The sequence below is a fragment of the Colius striatus genome, chromosome 29 (assembly GCF_028858725.1).
Source record: "Colius striatus isolate bColStr4 chromosome 29, bColStr4.1.hap1, whole genome shotgun sequence".
Lineage (NCBI taxonomy): Eukaryota > Metazoa > Chordata > Aves > Coliiformes > Coliidae > Colius > Colius striatus.
Genome location: NC_084787.1, coordinates 1,554,597 through 1,567,426, shown reverse-complemented (window position 1 = coordinate 1,567,426; position 12,830 = coordinate 1,554,597). Strand labels below are relative to the sequence as shown.

Here is a 12,830-nt window from a genome sequence, read left to right as displayed (position 1 = left end):
CTCTTTCCTTCATCTGCATTATCTTTCTCTCAGAATATCTTGCTGTGTGCTCCATCATCTTCCACGGTGTATAGTTTGGGTGTGATGGTGCTTTTTGAGAGCTATGGAAAGGATGGGAATTTGAACTGGCAGATACGATGCCCTCAGTATGTCACTGGATTCAACTCCTTTGGGAGCTTGGTAATTTTCCATCTGCTTGGGATGAGGGAAATTTCTACTCTCCTGTGGGTCAATCACACCCAGGGAGTATGAGGGGAGCAAGGGGTAGTAACCAGCTATTCAACTGGAATGTGTTTCTGCTCTGTCTGGCTGAGACGATCAAGAGTATGTCCTGGGACAGAGGTGCAAGTGTGAGAGACCGAGGAGGGATTTGTGATCATACCTTGTCCTGAGTAGCAGCTCTGCCTTGTCTTGCAGCTTCACCTCCTGATCTGAAAGATGTCCTGCTCCAGCCTGTGTTCCACCTCGTGTGGGGTGGTTGCCCCAGCCCCGCTGGCTGACAGCTGCAACGAGCCCTGCGTGCGGCAGTGCCCCGACTCCACGGTGGTGATCCAGCCCCCGGCCTCGGTGGTCACCTTCCCCGGGCCCATCCTCAGCAACTTCCCCCAGCAGAGTGTTGTTGGCTCAGCGGGAGCCCCCGTTGTTGGAGGGGGCTATGGTGGAGCCTTTGGAGGCCGTGGGGGTTACGGCTGGGGCTATGGAGGCTACGGGGGCCTTGGGGGCTATGGGGGTTACAGAGGTTATGGGGGCTATGGGGGTTATGGTCTTTATGGGGGCTATGGGGGCTATGGAGCCTGTGGGGGCTATGGGGGTTACGGTCCTTATGGAGGCTATGGGAGCTGTGGGTATGGGGGCTGGCGCTGGGGCAACAGATACCTCAGCGGTAACTGTGGGATCTGCTAAATCTCACACCGAGTCTGAGCACAGATGAAGATGAGCTCCCTTTCCCACGTTCAGAAAACGCCCTGGCACATCCTTACACATCACTCTGTGGAAGGATAGCCCTTTGGAATTGCTGGACTATGGAGCTTCAATGCCTCGTGCCTGTTTGTATCTCAGTTGTGATTTCCTCCTGCTGTATTTGAATAAACCTTCAGAACTCGTTGCCACTGATGAGACACACCTGCAATGAGTGCTCACTCCACGGAGCTGCTGAAGATTGTTCTACTCTGTCAACTGCCTGGAGACAGTGAAAGGCCCTGGCCAAGATACTGCTCTTCTGCAACCTCCCTCCTTCCCTGGAACTGCAATAAAAGCTCTGTTGCATCACAATGTTGAACCATGGGGTTTTTTTATCCATAATTCTTCTTTTCCACCTTGTCCAGACCTCAGGGCATGTTGGCCTGGGTGATACAATCCCCTGCCCAAACCACTGGGCATGTTGGCCTGGGTGATAAAATCTCCCTTGGTACTGCCCATGGAGCATTTGGGCATTTTGCTCAGTGTGTTACTGTGGAGCTTCCAAAAGATGTGTCATGGACACCTGTGAACAGACAGGATGAGAAAAAAGGGCAGGGAGATGGCAGGAGCAGGCAGTATTTATAATAGCCCCTGAACTGAGCTTTGCACTTCTTTCCTCCATGAGGATGTTTCCATCTCTGACCATGCCCAAATCTACCAGGATTGTCCTGCACTGAGTCTCAGCCTTGGGCCATGTCCTGGCTCACTTGATGTCCTCTGTGTGTCTGCTGAGGGCACAGCTGGAAGGGGATTTTGGTGATCTCCTGACTACTGTGGCTGATTGCTTTGTGAATGGGTTCCTTTGTCGGTTGGCGTGTGAGGAAGGATAACCAAGGACCAGGAACTTCTGGTCCATAGCAGAGGCTGTGGGAAGCTCTCATTGATTCCTGAGCTCAGCCACATCCCAAAGCTTTGGATGGATGACAAAGGGAATATTGGTACAAGCCTCTGCTCAAGCAGTAAGTGAGAGAATACACCAAAAGTACAACAAAGAGAGGAAAAAGAGGGAGGAAAAAGATGAGCAGGTGTTGCAGATGTGCTGCAATGTGAAGGAGTTGGAGACAAGGCAGTCTAAAAGGTTCTGGGGGTTGCTCATTCTCTCCTCTACTAACCTGTGGTCTCCAAGAGACTCTGTGCTCAGCCTTTGCCATGGGGCATATCCACTGGCATCCCAATCCCTGCAGCCCTGGGCCTTGAGGGTCCCCCAGGAAAGGTAAGAATGGGCAGCAAAATTAACTCAGTGTGGGGCACAAGGGCTCTTCTGGGACTGCAGAGTGCATGAGCCCACAGTGGGGAAAAGACAGGGGGGGCTGGCATGGGTTTGTGACGAGCCACATTTGCTTGGTAACAGAGGGAGGGGGCTGCAGTGCAGGCCAGGTAAAGACTTCTTGGACTTTCCCCTGGCCCTGGGGTTCAGAATCACCTCCAACCCAGCTGGGCCAGTCTGGCAATTCTATGTTCACTATTTAAGGAAGGAAGGAATAAGGGCAGGTGGTCTTAAAGAGCTGGTTGTGCTCTTCACTGTTCCACTATGAGTTGTTTTCTATTTGTTATGTTTTGGGGGTTTATGTTTGGTTTTTTTTAGATGCTGGTGGATAAAAGTTATCTATGTTCTCTTTCCAAAGCTCAGTAGCCCTGTCTGTTTTAACCAGGACCATAAGTGGCAATCAAACCATCCATGCCCTCATATAGTCTGTGGTGTTTGGGTCTAATCACTGCCTTTAGTCCCTGGATGGGCCTAAACCACAAAAAGGGCAAAGAAGGAGAAGCTGTTGCAGAAGGAGCTGATGAGGGTCCTGCTGCAGCTGAGTGTCTGGAGGAGGGATGAGCTGCCAAGAGCAGGCAGGAGGAAGCCAGGCAGCTCCTGCTGCTGCCCCTGAGGTGGCCCCAACTGGAAGCTCCTGGGACAGCCCAGGGAGCCAAGGCTGTGCCTGTGGGTATTGGCTGTGGAGGCAGGGCGAAGAAAAGCCATCAGTCAATATTGCAATGAAACAGAGCTTTTATTGCAGCTGCAGGGGAAGAGGGAGGTGGGACAAGAGGCTCTGCTGACAGAGTCTGCTGGCAGCAGGCAGAGCGACAGTGAGCATCATCCGTGCGGCAGGAGCAGGCAGCCGGCGTGGGGCTGCGGCATCCAGGGGCAGCACGTCTGGAAGGGATGCTCAGGCAGGGCTCGAGGAAGGCAGAGATGGAGTTCTAGCAGCAATGAGGCCTCTGAACTTCAGAGTGCACCAATAGCAAAGGAATGTCCTACACAGATGGCATTTCAGGATGTACCAGGGGGTGTTCCACAGTGCTCCTTCATCTGTGCTGGATTCAGTGTGGGGTTCAGCAGGGCCAACAGTTGCCGTTGAGGTACCTGTGGTTTCCTCCCCAGCCACAACCTCCAAAGGCTCCATAGCCCCCGTAGCCCCCACAGGCTCCATAGCCCCCATAGCCACCAAAGCCCCCATAACCCCCACAGGCTCCATAGCCTCCATAGCCCCCATAAAGACCATAACCCCCATAGCCCCTATAACCTCTGTAACCCCCATAGCCCCCAAGGCCCCCGTAGCCTCCATAGCCCCAGCCATAACCCCCACGGCCTCCAAAGGCTCCACCATAGCCCCCTCCAACAACGGGGGCTCCCGCTGAGCCAACAACACTCTGCTGGGGGAAGTTGCTGAGGATGGGCCCGGGGAAGGTGACCACCGAGGCCGGGGGCTGGATCACCACCGTGGAGTCGGGGCACTGCCGCACGCAGGGCTCGTTGCAGCTGTCAGCCAGCGGGGCCGGGGCAACCACCCCACACGAGGTGGAACACAGGCTGGAGCAGGACATCTTTCAGGCAGGAATGGAGTCCTGCAAATGGAGCAGGCATTAGGAAAGGGTGCAGGGGAGAGACTGAAAGGAGAGAGGCTGGAGAGATCCCCAGGAGGCTCCCAAGAGGAGGACTTACCCAGTTGCTCAGGAGAGTCAAGTGGAGGCAGGTGGATAGAGGGCTGTGGAGCCCTCAGCTCTTTTATACCTGTCCCAGACTGCCCGAGGCATCGGCCAAGTGGGTGGTGACACAAACCCCAGCTGATCATGAAATGCAGAAGACAAGTTTTATGGCACAGATTGTGATGCAAGACAATTCTGTCCCTCATCATCGGGAACACTGACGTGCAAACGTGGCCTGGGGAAGTGACATGTGATGGGAGGGACAGAACGTGATGTGCCATCACATCAAAGCCAAGCCACTGCTGTAGCTGCCCTGGTGGTACCAACAAACACTGATCTGCCTCTAATCCTCCTGCTCTCCTCACATGCCAATGTCCTGACACTCTTCAGTGTATTGCTGTGTCCAATCATCACATGAAAGACAAGGCCCTGGCTTTGCAGCACCAATAAACCCCAATCTTTGTGTAATCTCTCACTTTGCTGTGTGGAAGGATCCTGACACAGCCCTCACTTGAGGCACAGCCATGCAGACAGAGCCAGCAGTGCCCAGTGTGGCTGTGCTTGAGGGCAACATGGCCACAGGCAGCCTGGCTCTCTGCAGGTGCCTTGACAATATCTCCTGGCACCATCCTCCAAGCCCAGCACAGCCACTGAGTCCTTCCTGATAGGACTCGGGGAGGAACCTGCTCACAGCCACGAGGCCAAGTAAGCTGAGAGTGTCCTGACAGGCTTCCTGCCCTCCAGCTCCTCTGTGTGTGTCCCCTTCACATGACCCTGTGCCTGATCTCACTGATACCCACCCCTCTCCCTGTTGAGCCCACGCTCATACGGGTCAGGCATCCCTGATCTTTGCATGGCTCTTAATGGGAGAGCCCCAAACACACCCTCAGCCAAGGCCGTGGTGATGCCAAGGCGCCGGGATACTCCTGACCTCTGACCCAACAGGCCCTCAGCCCTCACCAGCACTGGGAGATGGTGGGCCTCGGGGAGTCACTCCAAGCACGTGCAATGGCTTCTCCCCTTTCCCAACCGCCCCGTGCCTCTGTTTACCAGCTTGTAAAAGGGAGGTAATGATAGTGGTGCTGGCTGTACCCAGAGTTGCAAAGCACCTCTGCAAGATCCTGAGACTCCTCTACGTAAGCAAAGCGGGGGAATTAAGGGATAGATTGGGGTTTATAGGTGCTGCCAAGTCAGCTACAGCAGCATCGTTTTTATCATGTAACGATGAGTCGCGGTCTCTGCCTCGTATCACCTCAATCCCCTCCAGGCCACAAAAGCACACCAATGCCCTCAATGAAGGGGGGGTGTCATTGTCTCTAATCGTTACCTGTATCAGGCATTGTGTCTGTTTAATGTCATGATCAGCTGGGGTTTGTGTCACCACCCGCTTGGCCGATGCCCCAGGCAGCCTGGGACAGGTATAAAAGAGCTGAGGGCTCCACAGCCCTCTATCCACCTGCCTCCACTTGACTCTCCTGAGCAACTGGGTAAGTCCTCCTCTTGGGAGCCTCCTGGGGATCTCTCCAGCCTCTCTCCTTTCAGTCTCTCCCCTGCACCCTTTCCTAATGCCTGCTCCATTTGCAGGACTCCATTCCTGCCTGAAAGATGTCCTGCTCCAGCCTGTGTTCCACCTCGTGTGGGGTGGTTGCCCCGGCCCCGCTGGCTGACAGCTGCAACGAGCCCTGCGTGCGGCAGTGCCCCGACTCCACGGTGGTGATCCAGCCCCCGGCCTCGGTGGTCACCTTCCCCGGGCCCATCCTCAGCAACTTCCCCCAGCAGAGTGTTGTTGGCTCAGCGGGAGCCCCCGTTGTTGGAGGGGGCTATGGTGGAGCCTTTGGAGGCCGTGGGGGTTACGGCTGGGGCTATGGAGGCTACGGGGGCCTTGGGGGCTATGGGGGTTACAGAGGTTATAGGGGCTATGGGGGTTATGGTCTTTATGGGGGCTATGGAGGCTATGGAGCCTGTGGGGGTTATGGGGGCTTTGGTGGCTATGGGGGCTATGGAGCCTGTGGGGGCTACGGGGGCTATGGAGCCTTTGGAGGTTGTGGCTGGGGAGGAAACCACAGGTACCTCAACGGCAACTGTTGGCCCTGCTGAACCCCACACTGAATCCAGCACAGATGAAGGACAGCTCTGAAAAATACCTTGGCACTTCCAGCATCACACTCTGTAGAAGGATATCACGTTGGCATTGATTATCTTTAAAGCTGAGAGGCTTCATCCCTGCTAGAGCCCCATCTCTGCCTTCCTCGAGCCCTGCCTGAGCATCCCTTCCAGACGTGCTGCCCCTGGATGCCGCAGCCCCACGCCGGCTGCCTGCTCCTGCCGCACGGATGATGCTCACTGTCGCTCTGCCCGCTGCCAGCAGACTCTGTCAGCAGAGCCTCTTGTCCCACCTCCCCTGCAACCCCTGGAACTGCAATAAAAGCTCTGTTTCATTGCAATATTGACTGATGGCTTTTCTTCACCCTACCTCCACAGCCAATACCCACAGGCACAGCCTTGGCTCCCTGGGCTGTCCCAGCAGCTTCCAGCTGGGGCCACCTCAGGGGCAGCAGCAGCAGGAGCTGCCTGGCTTTCTCCTGCCTGCCCTTGGCAGCTTGTTCCTCCTCCACTGAACTGCAGTAGAGCCCTCATCAACTCCTTCTGCAGCAGCTTCTCCCTCTTTGCCCTGCCTCTCTTTTGGACTCCTGTTCTATGCAGCCGCAGAAGAGCTCTTGTGCCCCACACTGAGTTCATTTGCTGCTCACTCTCATCTTTCCCCAGGAGCTTCCTCAAACCCCAGTGGTGCTGGCTCTGGGATGCCAATGGAGACTATGTCCTGTAAAAGGCTGAGCTCAGAGTCTCTTGGAAACCACGTTTTAGTAGGGATAGGATGAGCAAATCCCAGCAGTTCTCAACCTGTTATATTTCCATCTCCTCCATATTGCAGCACGCCTGCACCACTTTCATGTTTGATTTTTCCCCTTCACCTTGTCCTCTCTTTATAGTACTTTTGGTGTATTCTTGCATTCACTGCTTAAGAAGAAACTCTTTTCTTCATTCCTTCTGTCATACACTTAGACCTTCTTGACACAACTCAACTCAGGAACGAACGAGGGTGTCCCACAGCCTGCTGCTATAGACAATCTGCCATCAACATAAACTGGGCACATCAAGTGAGCCAGAACATGACCAATGGCTGAGACTCAGTGTAGGACACTCCTGGTAGATTTGGGCATTGGCAGAGATGGAAATATCCTCAAGGGAAAAGATGTGCAATCTCAGTTCAGGGACTGCTATAAATCCTGTCTGCTCCTGCTATCTTAATGTCTTTTTTCCATCAAATATGTTCAAATATGAGACATACTTCCTGAGCTCCTCAGCAGTGACCAACATGCTGCTACACGTTGCCCTTCCTGGAGACTGTGGCTGGATCTGTCTCTGTCCAAGACTCTCTTGCCTTGCTGGAATCACAAGATCAGTGTGTGCGTGGGAAGTGAAGGAGCTCAGGGGGATGAGCAGTCCAACCTCCTGCTCCAATAGCTTTGTGCTGCCTGGGAATGGATACTCATGGCTGTTTCTTAGCTCTCATAGGAAGCTTGAGATCATTTGGCTGGATCTACCTTACCACTTCCCATGACCTCGCACCTCTACCTGGGAAGAGGAACAGGGTCAGCATGTGGAGCAGCCCTTTATATACAGTGGTGCTCCCTCCATTTCCCTGGGCTTACAGCTGTGGCTGTTAACAATGAACAACAGGAGATAATGCCTGGCATGCTGGTTTTGCAGAGGACATGGCAGAGGTTCTGCAAGACATTTTTGGCACTTCCAGGTATTGCAAGTGGGCTTTGGGAATGGAAAGTGTTTGTTGCTGGTAGGAGACCTGAATCAGCTGAGTGGGATGTGCTCTAAAAGAGCCACCTGGGACTGTCATCATGAGGTGTAACACACTGAGCAAACTGCCCAAGGTCACTACCGTGGGAGATCGGAGCAGCCCACACTGAGATGCCTTGAGCTTTGGAATAAATGGAGAACAAGAGGAAATGGTGAAGCAAAACCATGAGTCAACATTGCGATGCAACAGAGCTTTTATTGCGGTTCCAGGGGAGGAGGGAGGTGGGACAAGAGGCTCTGCTGACAGTCTGCTGGCAGCGGGCAGAGCGACAGTGAGCATCATCCGTGCAGCAGGAGCAGGCAGCCGGCGTGGGGCTGCGGCATCCAGGGGCAGCACGTCTGGAAGGGATGCTCAGGCAGGGCTCGAGGAAGGCAGAGATGGGGCTCTAGCAGGGATGAAGCCTCTCAGCTTTAAAGATAATCAGTGCCAACTTGATATCCTTCTACAGAGTGTGATGCTGGAAGTGCCAAGGTATTTTTCAGAGCTGTCCTTCATCTGTGCTGGATTCAGTGTGGGGTTCAGCAGGGCCAACAGTTGCCGTTGAGGTACCTGTGGTTTCCTCCCCAGCCACAACCTCCAAAGGCTCCATAGCCCCCGTAGCCCCCACAGGCTCCATAGCCCCCATAGCCACCAAAGCCCCCATAACCCCCACAGGCTCCATAGCCTCCATAGCCCCCATAAAGACCATAACCCCCATAGCCCCTATAACCTCTGTAACCCCCATAGCCCCCAAGGCCCCCGTAGCCTCCATAGCCCCAGCCGTAACCCCCACGGCCTCCAAAGGCTCCACCATAGCCCCCTCCAACAACGGGGGCTCCCGCTGAGCCAACAACACTCTGCTGGGGGAAGTTGCTGAGGATGGGCCCGGGGAAGGTGACCACCGAGGCCGGGGGCTGGATCACCACCGTGGAGTCGGGGCACTGCCGCACGCAGGGCTCGTTGCAGCTGTCAGCCAGCGGGGCCGGGGCAACCACCCCACACGAGGTGGAACACAGGCTGGAGCAGGACATCTTTCAGGCAGGAATGGAGTCCTGCAAATGGAGCAGGCATTAGGAAAGGGTGCAGGGGAGAGGCTGAAAGGAGAGAGGCTGGAGAGATCCCCAGGAGGCTTCCAAGAGGAGGACTTACCCAGTTGCTCAGGAGAGTCAAGTGGAGGCAGGTGGATAGAGGGCTGTGGAGCCCTCAGCTCTTTTATACCTGTCCCAGGCTGCCCGAGGCATCGGCCAAGCGGGTGGTGACACAAACCCCAGCTGATCATGACATTAAACAGACACAATGCCTGATACAGGTAATGATTAGAGACAATGACACCCCCCCTTCATTGAGGGCATTGGTGTGCTTTTGTGGCCTGGAGGGGATTGAGGTGATACGAGGCAGAGACCGCGACTCATCGTTACATGATAAAAACGATGCTGCTGTACCTGACCTGGCAGCACCTATAAACCCCAATCTATCCCTTAATTCCCCCGCTTTGCTTACGTAGAGGAGTCTCGGGATCTTGCAGAGGTGCTTTGCAACTCTGGGTACAGCCAGCACCACTATCATTACCTCCCTTTTACAAGCTGGTAAACAGAGGCACGGGGCGGTTGGGAAAGGGGAGAAGCCATTGCACGTGCTTGGAGTGACTCCCCGAGGCCCACCATCTCCCAGTGCTGGTGAGGGCTGAGGGCCTGTTGGGTCAGAGGTCAGGAGTATCCCGGCGCCTTGGCATCACCACGGCCTTGGCTGAGGGTGTGTTTGGGGCTCTCCCATTAAGAGCCATGCAAAGATCAGGGATGCCTGACCCGTATGAGCGTGGGCTCAACAGGGAGAGGGGTGGGTATCAGTGAGATCAGGCACAGGGTCATGTGAAGGGGACACACACAGAGGAGCTGGAGGGCAGGAAGCCTGTCAGGACACTCTCAGCTTACTTGGCCTCGTGGCTGTGAGCAGGTTCCTCCCCGAGTCCTATCAGGAAGGACTCAGTGGCTGTGCTGGGCTTGGAGGATGGTGCCAGGAGATATTGTCAAGGCACCTGCAGAGAGCCAGGCTGCCTGTGGCCATGTTGCCCTCAAGCACAGCCACACTGGGCACTGCTGGCTCTGTCTGCATGGCTGTGCCTCAAGTGAGGGCTGTGTCAGGATCCTTCCACACAGCAAAGTGAGAGATTACACAAAGATTGGGGTTTATTGGTGCTGCAAAGCCAGGGCCTTGTCTTTCATGTGATGATTGGACACAGCAATACACTGAAGAGTGTCAGGACATTGGCATGTGAGGAGAGCAGGAGGATTAGAGGCAGATCAGTGTTTGTTGGTACCACCAGGGCAGCTACAGCAGTGGCTTGGCTTTGATGTGATGGCACATCACGTTCTGTCCCTCCCATCACATGTCACTTCCCCAGGCCACGTTTGCACGTCAGTGTTCCCGATGATGAGGGACAGAATTGTCTTGCATCACAATCTGTGCCATAAAACTTGTCTTCTGCATTTCATGATCAGCTGGGGTTTGTGTCACCACCCACTTGGCCGATGCCTCGGGCAGCCTGGGACAGGTATAAAAGAGCTGAGGGCTCCACAGCCCTCTATCCACCTGCCTCCACTTGACTCTCCTGAGCAACTGGGTAAGTCCTCCTCTTGGAAGCCTCCTGGGGATCTCTCCAGCCTCTCTCCTTTCAGCCTCTCCCCTGCACCCTTTCCTAATGCCTGCTCCATTTGCAGGACTCCATTCCTGCCTGAAAGATGTCCTGCTCCAGCCTGTGTTCCACCTCGTGTGGGGTGGTTGCCCCGGCCCCGCTGGCTGACAGCTGCAACGAGCCCTGCGTGCGGCAGTGCCCCGACTCCACGGTGGTGATCCAGCCCCCGGCCTCGGTGGTCACCTTCCCCGGGCCCATCCTCAGCAACTTCCCCCAGCAGAGTGTTGTTGGCTCAGCGGGAGCCCCCGTTGTTGGAGGGGGCTATGGTGGAGCCTTTGGAGGCCGTGGGGGTTACGGCTGGGGCTATGGAGGCTACGGGGGCCTTGGGGGCTATGGGGGTTACAGAGGTTATAGGGGCTATGGGGGTTATGGTCTTTATGGGGGCTATGGAGGCTATGGAGCCTGTGGGGGTTATGGGGGCTTTGGTGGCTATGGGGGCTATGGAGCCTGTGGGGGCTACGGGGGCTATGGAGCCTTTGGAGGTTGTGGCTGGGGAGGAAACCACAGGTACCTCAACGGCAACTGTTGGCCCTGCTGAACCCCACACTGAATCCAGCACAGATGAAGGAGCACTGTGGAATACCCCCTGGTACATCCTGAAATGCCATCTGTGTAGGACATTCCTTTGCTATTGGTGCACTCTGAAGTTCAGAGGCCTCATTGCTGCTAGAACTCCATCTCTGCCTTCCTCGAGCCCTGCCTGAGCATCCCTTCCAGACGTGCTGCCCCTGGATGCCGCAGCCCCACGCCGGCTGCCTGCTCCTGCCGCACGGATGATGCTCACTGTCGCTCTGCCTGCTGCCAGCAGACTCTGTCAGCAGAGCCTCTTGTCCCACCTCCCCTGCAACCCCTGGAACCGCAATAAAAGCTCTGTTTCATTGCAATATTGACTGATGGCTTTTCTTCACCCTGCCTCCACAGCCAATACGCACAGGCACAGCCTTGGCTCCCTGGGCTGTCCCAGCAGCTTCCAGCTGGGGCCACCTCAGGGGCAGCAGCAGTGGCTGCCTCTCTTCCTACACCTTGCTGCCCCAGATGAGCTCCTGTGCCTCACAATAGGTTTGTTTGCCCACTATTATCTTTCCACTTTTTTTCCATGGCAAAGGCCCGGCTCAGAGACAGTTTGGATATCTTTTGCTTATATTGGAGTAGCAGACACCAGCACCTCCCATCTCTCCATGTCTCCATCCCATTGTAGCACACCTGCACCATCTTTTCATTGTTTTTTTCCTTCTTCTCTTTACCGGGAACAGGATCATGGCCAGCATCTGGAGCAGCTCTTTACCTGCAGTGGTGTTCTCTCCATTTCCCTGGGCCTTCAGCTGTGACCATTAATGAGCCAACAACAGGAGGTAATGTGTGGTGTGCTGGTTTTGCAGAGCATGAGGAAGAGTTTCTGCAAGACACCTTTGGCACTTCCAGGCCTTGCAAGTGGGGTTTGGGAATTGAATGTTTTTATTGCTGGTAGGAGACCAGAATCAGCTGAGTGAGATGTTGTCTATATGAGACACCTGGGACTGTCATCATGAGGTGTAACACACTAAGGAAACTGCCCAAATGCTCCATGGGCACTACTGTGGCAGACTGGAGCAGCCCAGACTGAGATACCCTGAGGGCTGGGGAAGAAGAAAGAAGAACCAAGTAAAACCATTGGCCAACATTGCAATGCAACAGATTTTTATTGTAGTTCCAGGGGAGGAGGGAGTTGAGAAAAGATCAGGGTCCTGGCCAGAGCCTTCCCCTGTGTGCTGGCAGCAGGCAGAGCGACAGTGAGCATCATCCGTGCGGCAGGAGCAGGCAGCCGGTGTGGGGCTGCGGAATCCAGGGCAGCACGTCTGGAAGGGATGCTCAGGCAGGGCAGGAGAAAGACAGAGGTTGGCCCCAAGCAGCGATGATTCCTCCAAGTTCCATAGACCAGCAATAGCAAAGGGATGTTCCTCCAGAAAGCGTCAGGATGTGCCAGGGCACGTTCCAGAGCTCTCCTTCACCTGTGGCTGAACTCAGTGTGGGATTTAGCAGGGCCCACAGTTGCCTCTGAAGTAGCTGCTAGATCCACAACCCCCAAAGCCTCCACAACCCCCATAGCCCCCAAAGCCTCCATAGCCCCCAAAGCCTCCATAGCCCCCAAAGCCCCCAAAGCCCCCATAGCCTCCAGAACCACCACGGCGTCCAGAGGATCCACCATAGCCCCCTCCAACAACGGGGGCTCCCGCTGAGCCAACAACACTCTGCTGGGGGAAGTTGCTGAGGATGGGCCCGGGGGAAGGTGACCACCGAGGCCGGGGGCTGGATCACCACCGTGGAGTCGGGGCACTGCCGCACGCAGGGCTCGTTGCAGCTGTCAGCCAGCGGGGCCGGGGCACACACCCCACACGAGGTGGAACACAGGCTGGAGCAGGACAT

The 12,830-nt window shown here is 55.4% G+C and overlaps 6 protein-coding genes across 7 annotated transcripts; 3 read left to right on the top strand and 3 right to left on the bottom strand.

Moving 5' to 3' along the window:
* Positions 1–438: 438 nt before the first annotated feature.
* Positions 439–903, top strand: LOC133628346 (claw keratin-like). 2 transcript variants are annotated; one of them, XM_062016278.1, is made up of 2 exons: positions 439–784; positions 830–903. In XM_062016278.1, the coding sequence occupies exons 1-2, from the start codon at positions 439–441 to the stop codon at positions 901–903; spliced, it is 420 nt and encodes a 139-aa protein (XP_061872262.1). The 2 variants fall into 2 exon arrangements, with proteins under 2 accessions (XP_061872262.1, XP_061872261.1); XM_062016277.1 differs by having other exon boundaries at positions 439–903.
* Positions 904–3,285: 2,382 nt separating this feature from the next.
* On the bottom strand, positions 3,286–3,777 carry LOC133628344 (claw keratin-like). The gene has a single exon (XM_062016275.1). The coding sequence runs from the start codon at positions 3,775–3,777 to the stop codon at positions 3,286–3,288; it is 492 nt and encodes a 163-aa protein (XP_061872259.1).
* A 1,707-nt stretch (positions 3,778–5,484) lies between these two features.
* On the top strand, positions 5,485–5,976 carry LOC133628342 (claw keratin-like). The gene has a single exon (XM_062016273.1). It carries the CDS (start codon positions 5,485–5,487, stop codon positions 5,974–5,976), a length of 492 nt encoding a protein of 163 aa, XP_061872257.1.
* Positions 5,977–8,274: 2,298 nt separating this feature from the next.
* Positions 8,275–8,766, bottom strand: LOC133628345 (claw keratin-like). The gene has a single exon (XM_062016276.1). It carries the CDS (start codon positions 8,764–8,766, stop codon positions 8,275–8,277), a length of 492 nt encoding a protein of 163 aa, XP_061872260.1.
* Positions 8,767–10,473: 1,707 nt separating this feature from the next.
* Positions 10,474–10,965, top strand: LOC133628343 (claw keratin-like). Its single transcript, XM_062016274.1, has one exon. It carries the CDS (start codon positions 10,474–10,476, stop codon positions 10,963–10,965), a length of 492 nt encoding a protein of 163 aa, XP_061872258.1.
* A 1,474-nt stretch (positions 10,966–12,439) lies between these two features.
* On the bottom strand, positions 12,440–12,830 carry LOC104554230 (claw keratin). Its single transcript, XM_010197169.2, is given in 2 exon segments — positions 12,440–12,688; positions 12,690–12,830. Coding segments are annotated over 2 exon segments (390 nt in total).

Bases quoted from the DNA above. Each gene is read 5' to 3' on its own strand.
- LOC133628343 (XM_062016274.1), top strand. From the start codon at position 10,474: ATGTCCTGCTCCAGCCTGTGTTCCACCTCGTGTGGGGTGGTTGCCCCG.
- LOC133628345 (XM_062016276.1), bottom strand. From the start codon at position 8,766: ATGTCCTGCTCCAGCCTGTGTTCCACCTCGTGTGGGGTGGTTGCCCCG.
- LOC133628344 (XM_062016275.1), bottom strand. From the start codon at position 3,777: ATGTCCTGCTCCAGCCTGTGTTCCACCTCGTGTGGGGTGGTTGCCCCG.
- LOC133628342 (XM_062016273.1), top strand. From the start codon at position 5,485: ATGTCCTGCTCCAGCCTGTGTTCCACCTCGTGTGGGGTGGTTGCCCCG.
- LOC133628346 (XM_062016277.1), top strand. From the start codon at position 439: ATGTCCTGCTCCAGCCTGTGTTCCACCTCGTGTGGGGTGGTTGCCCCA.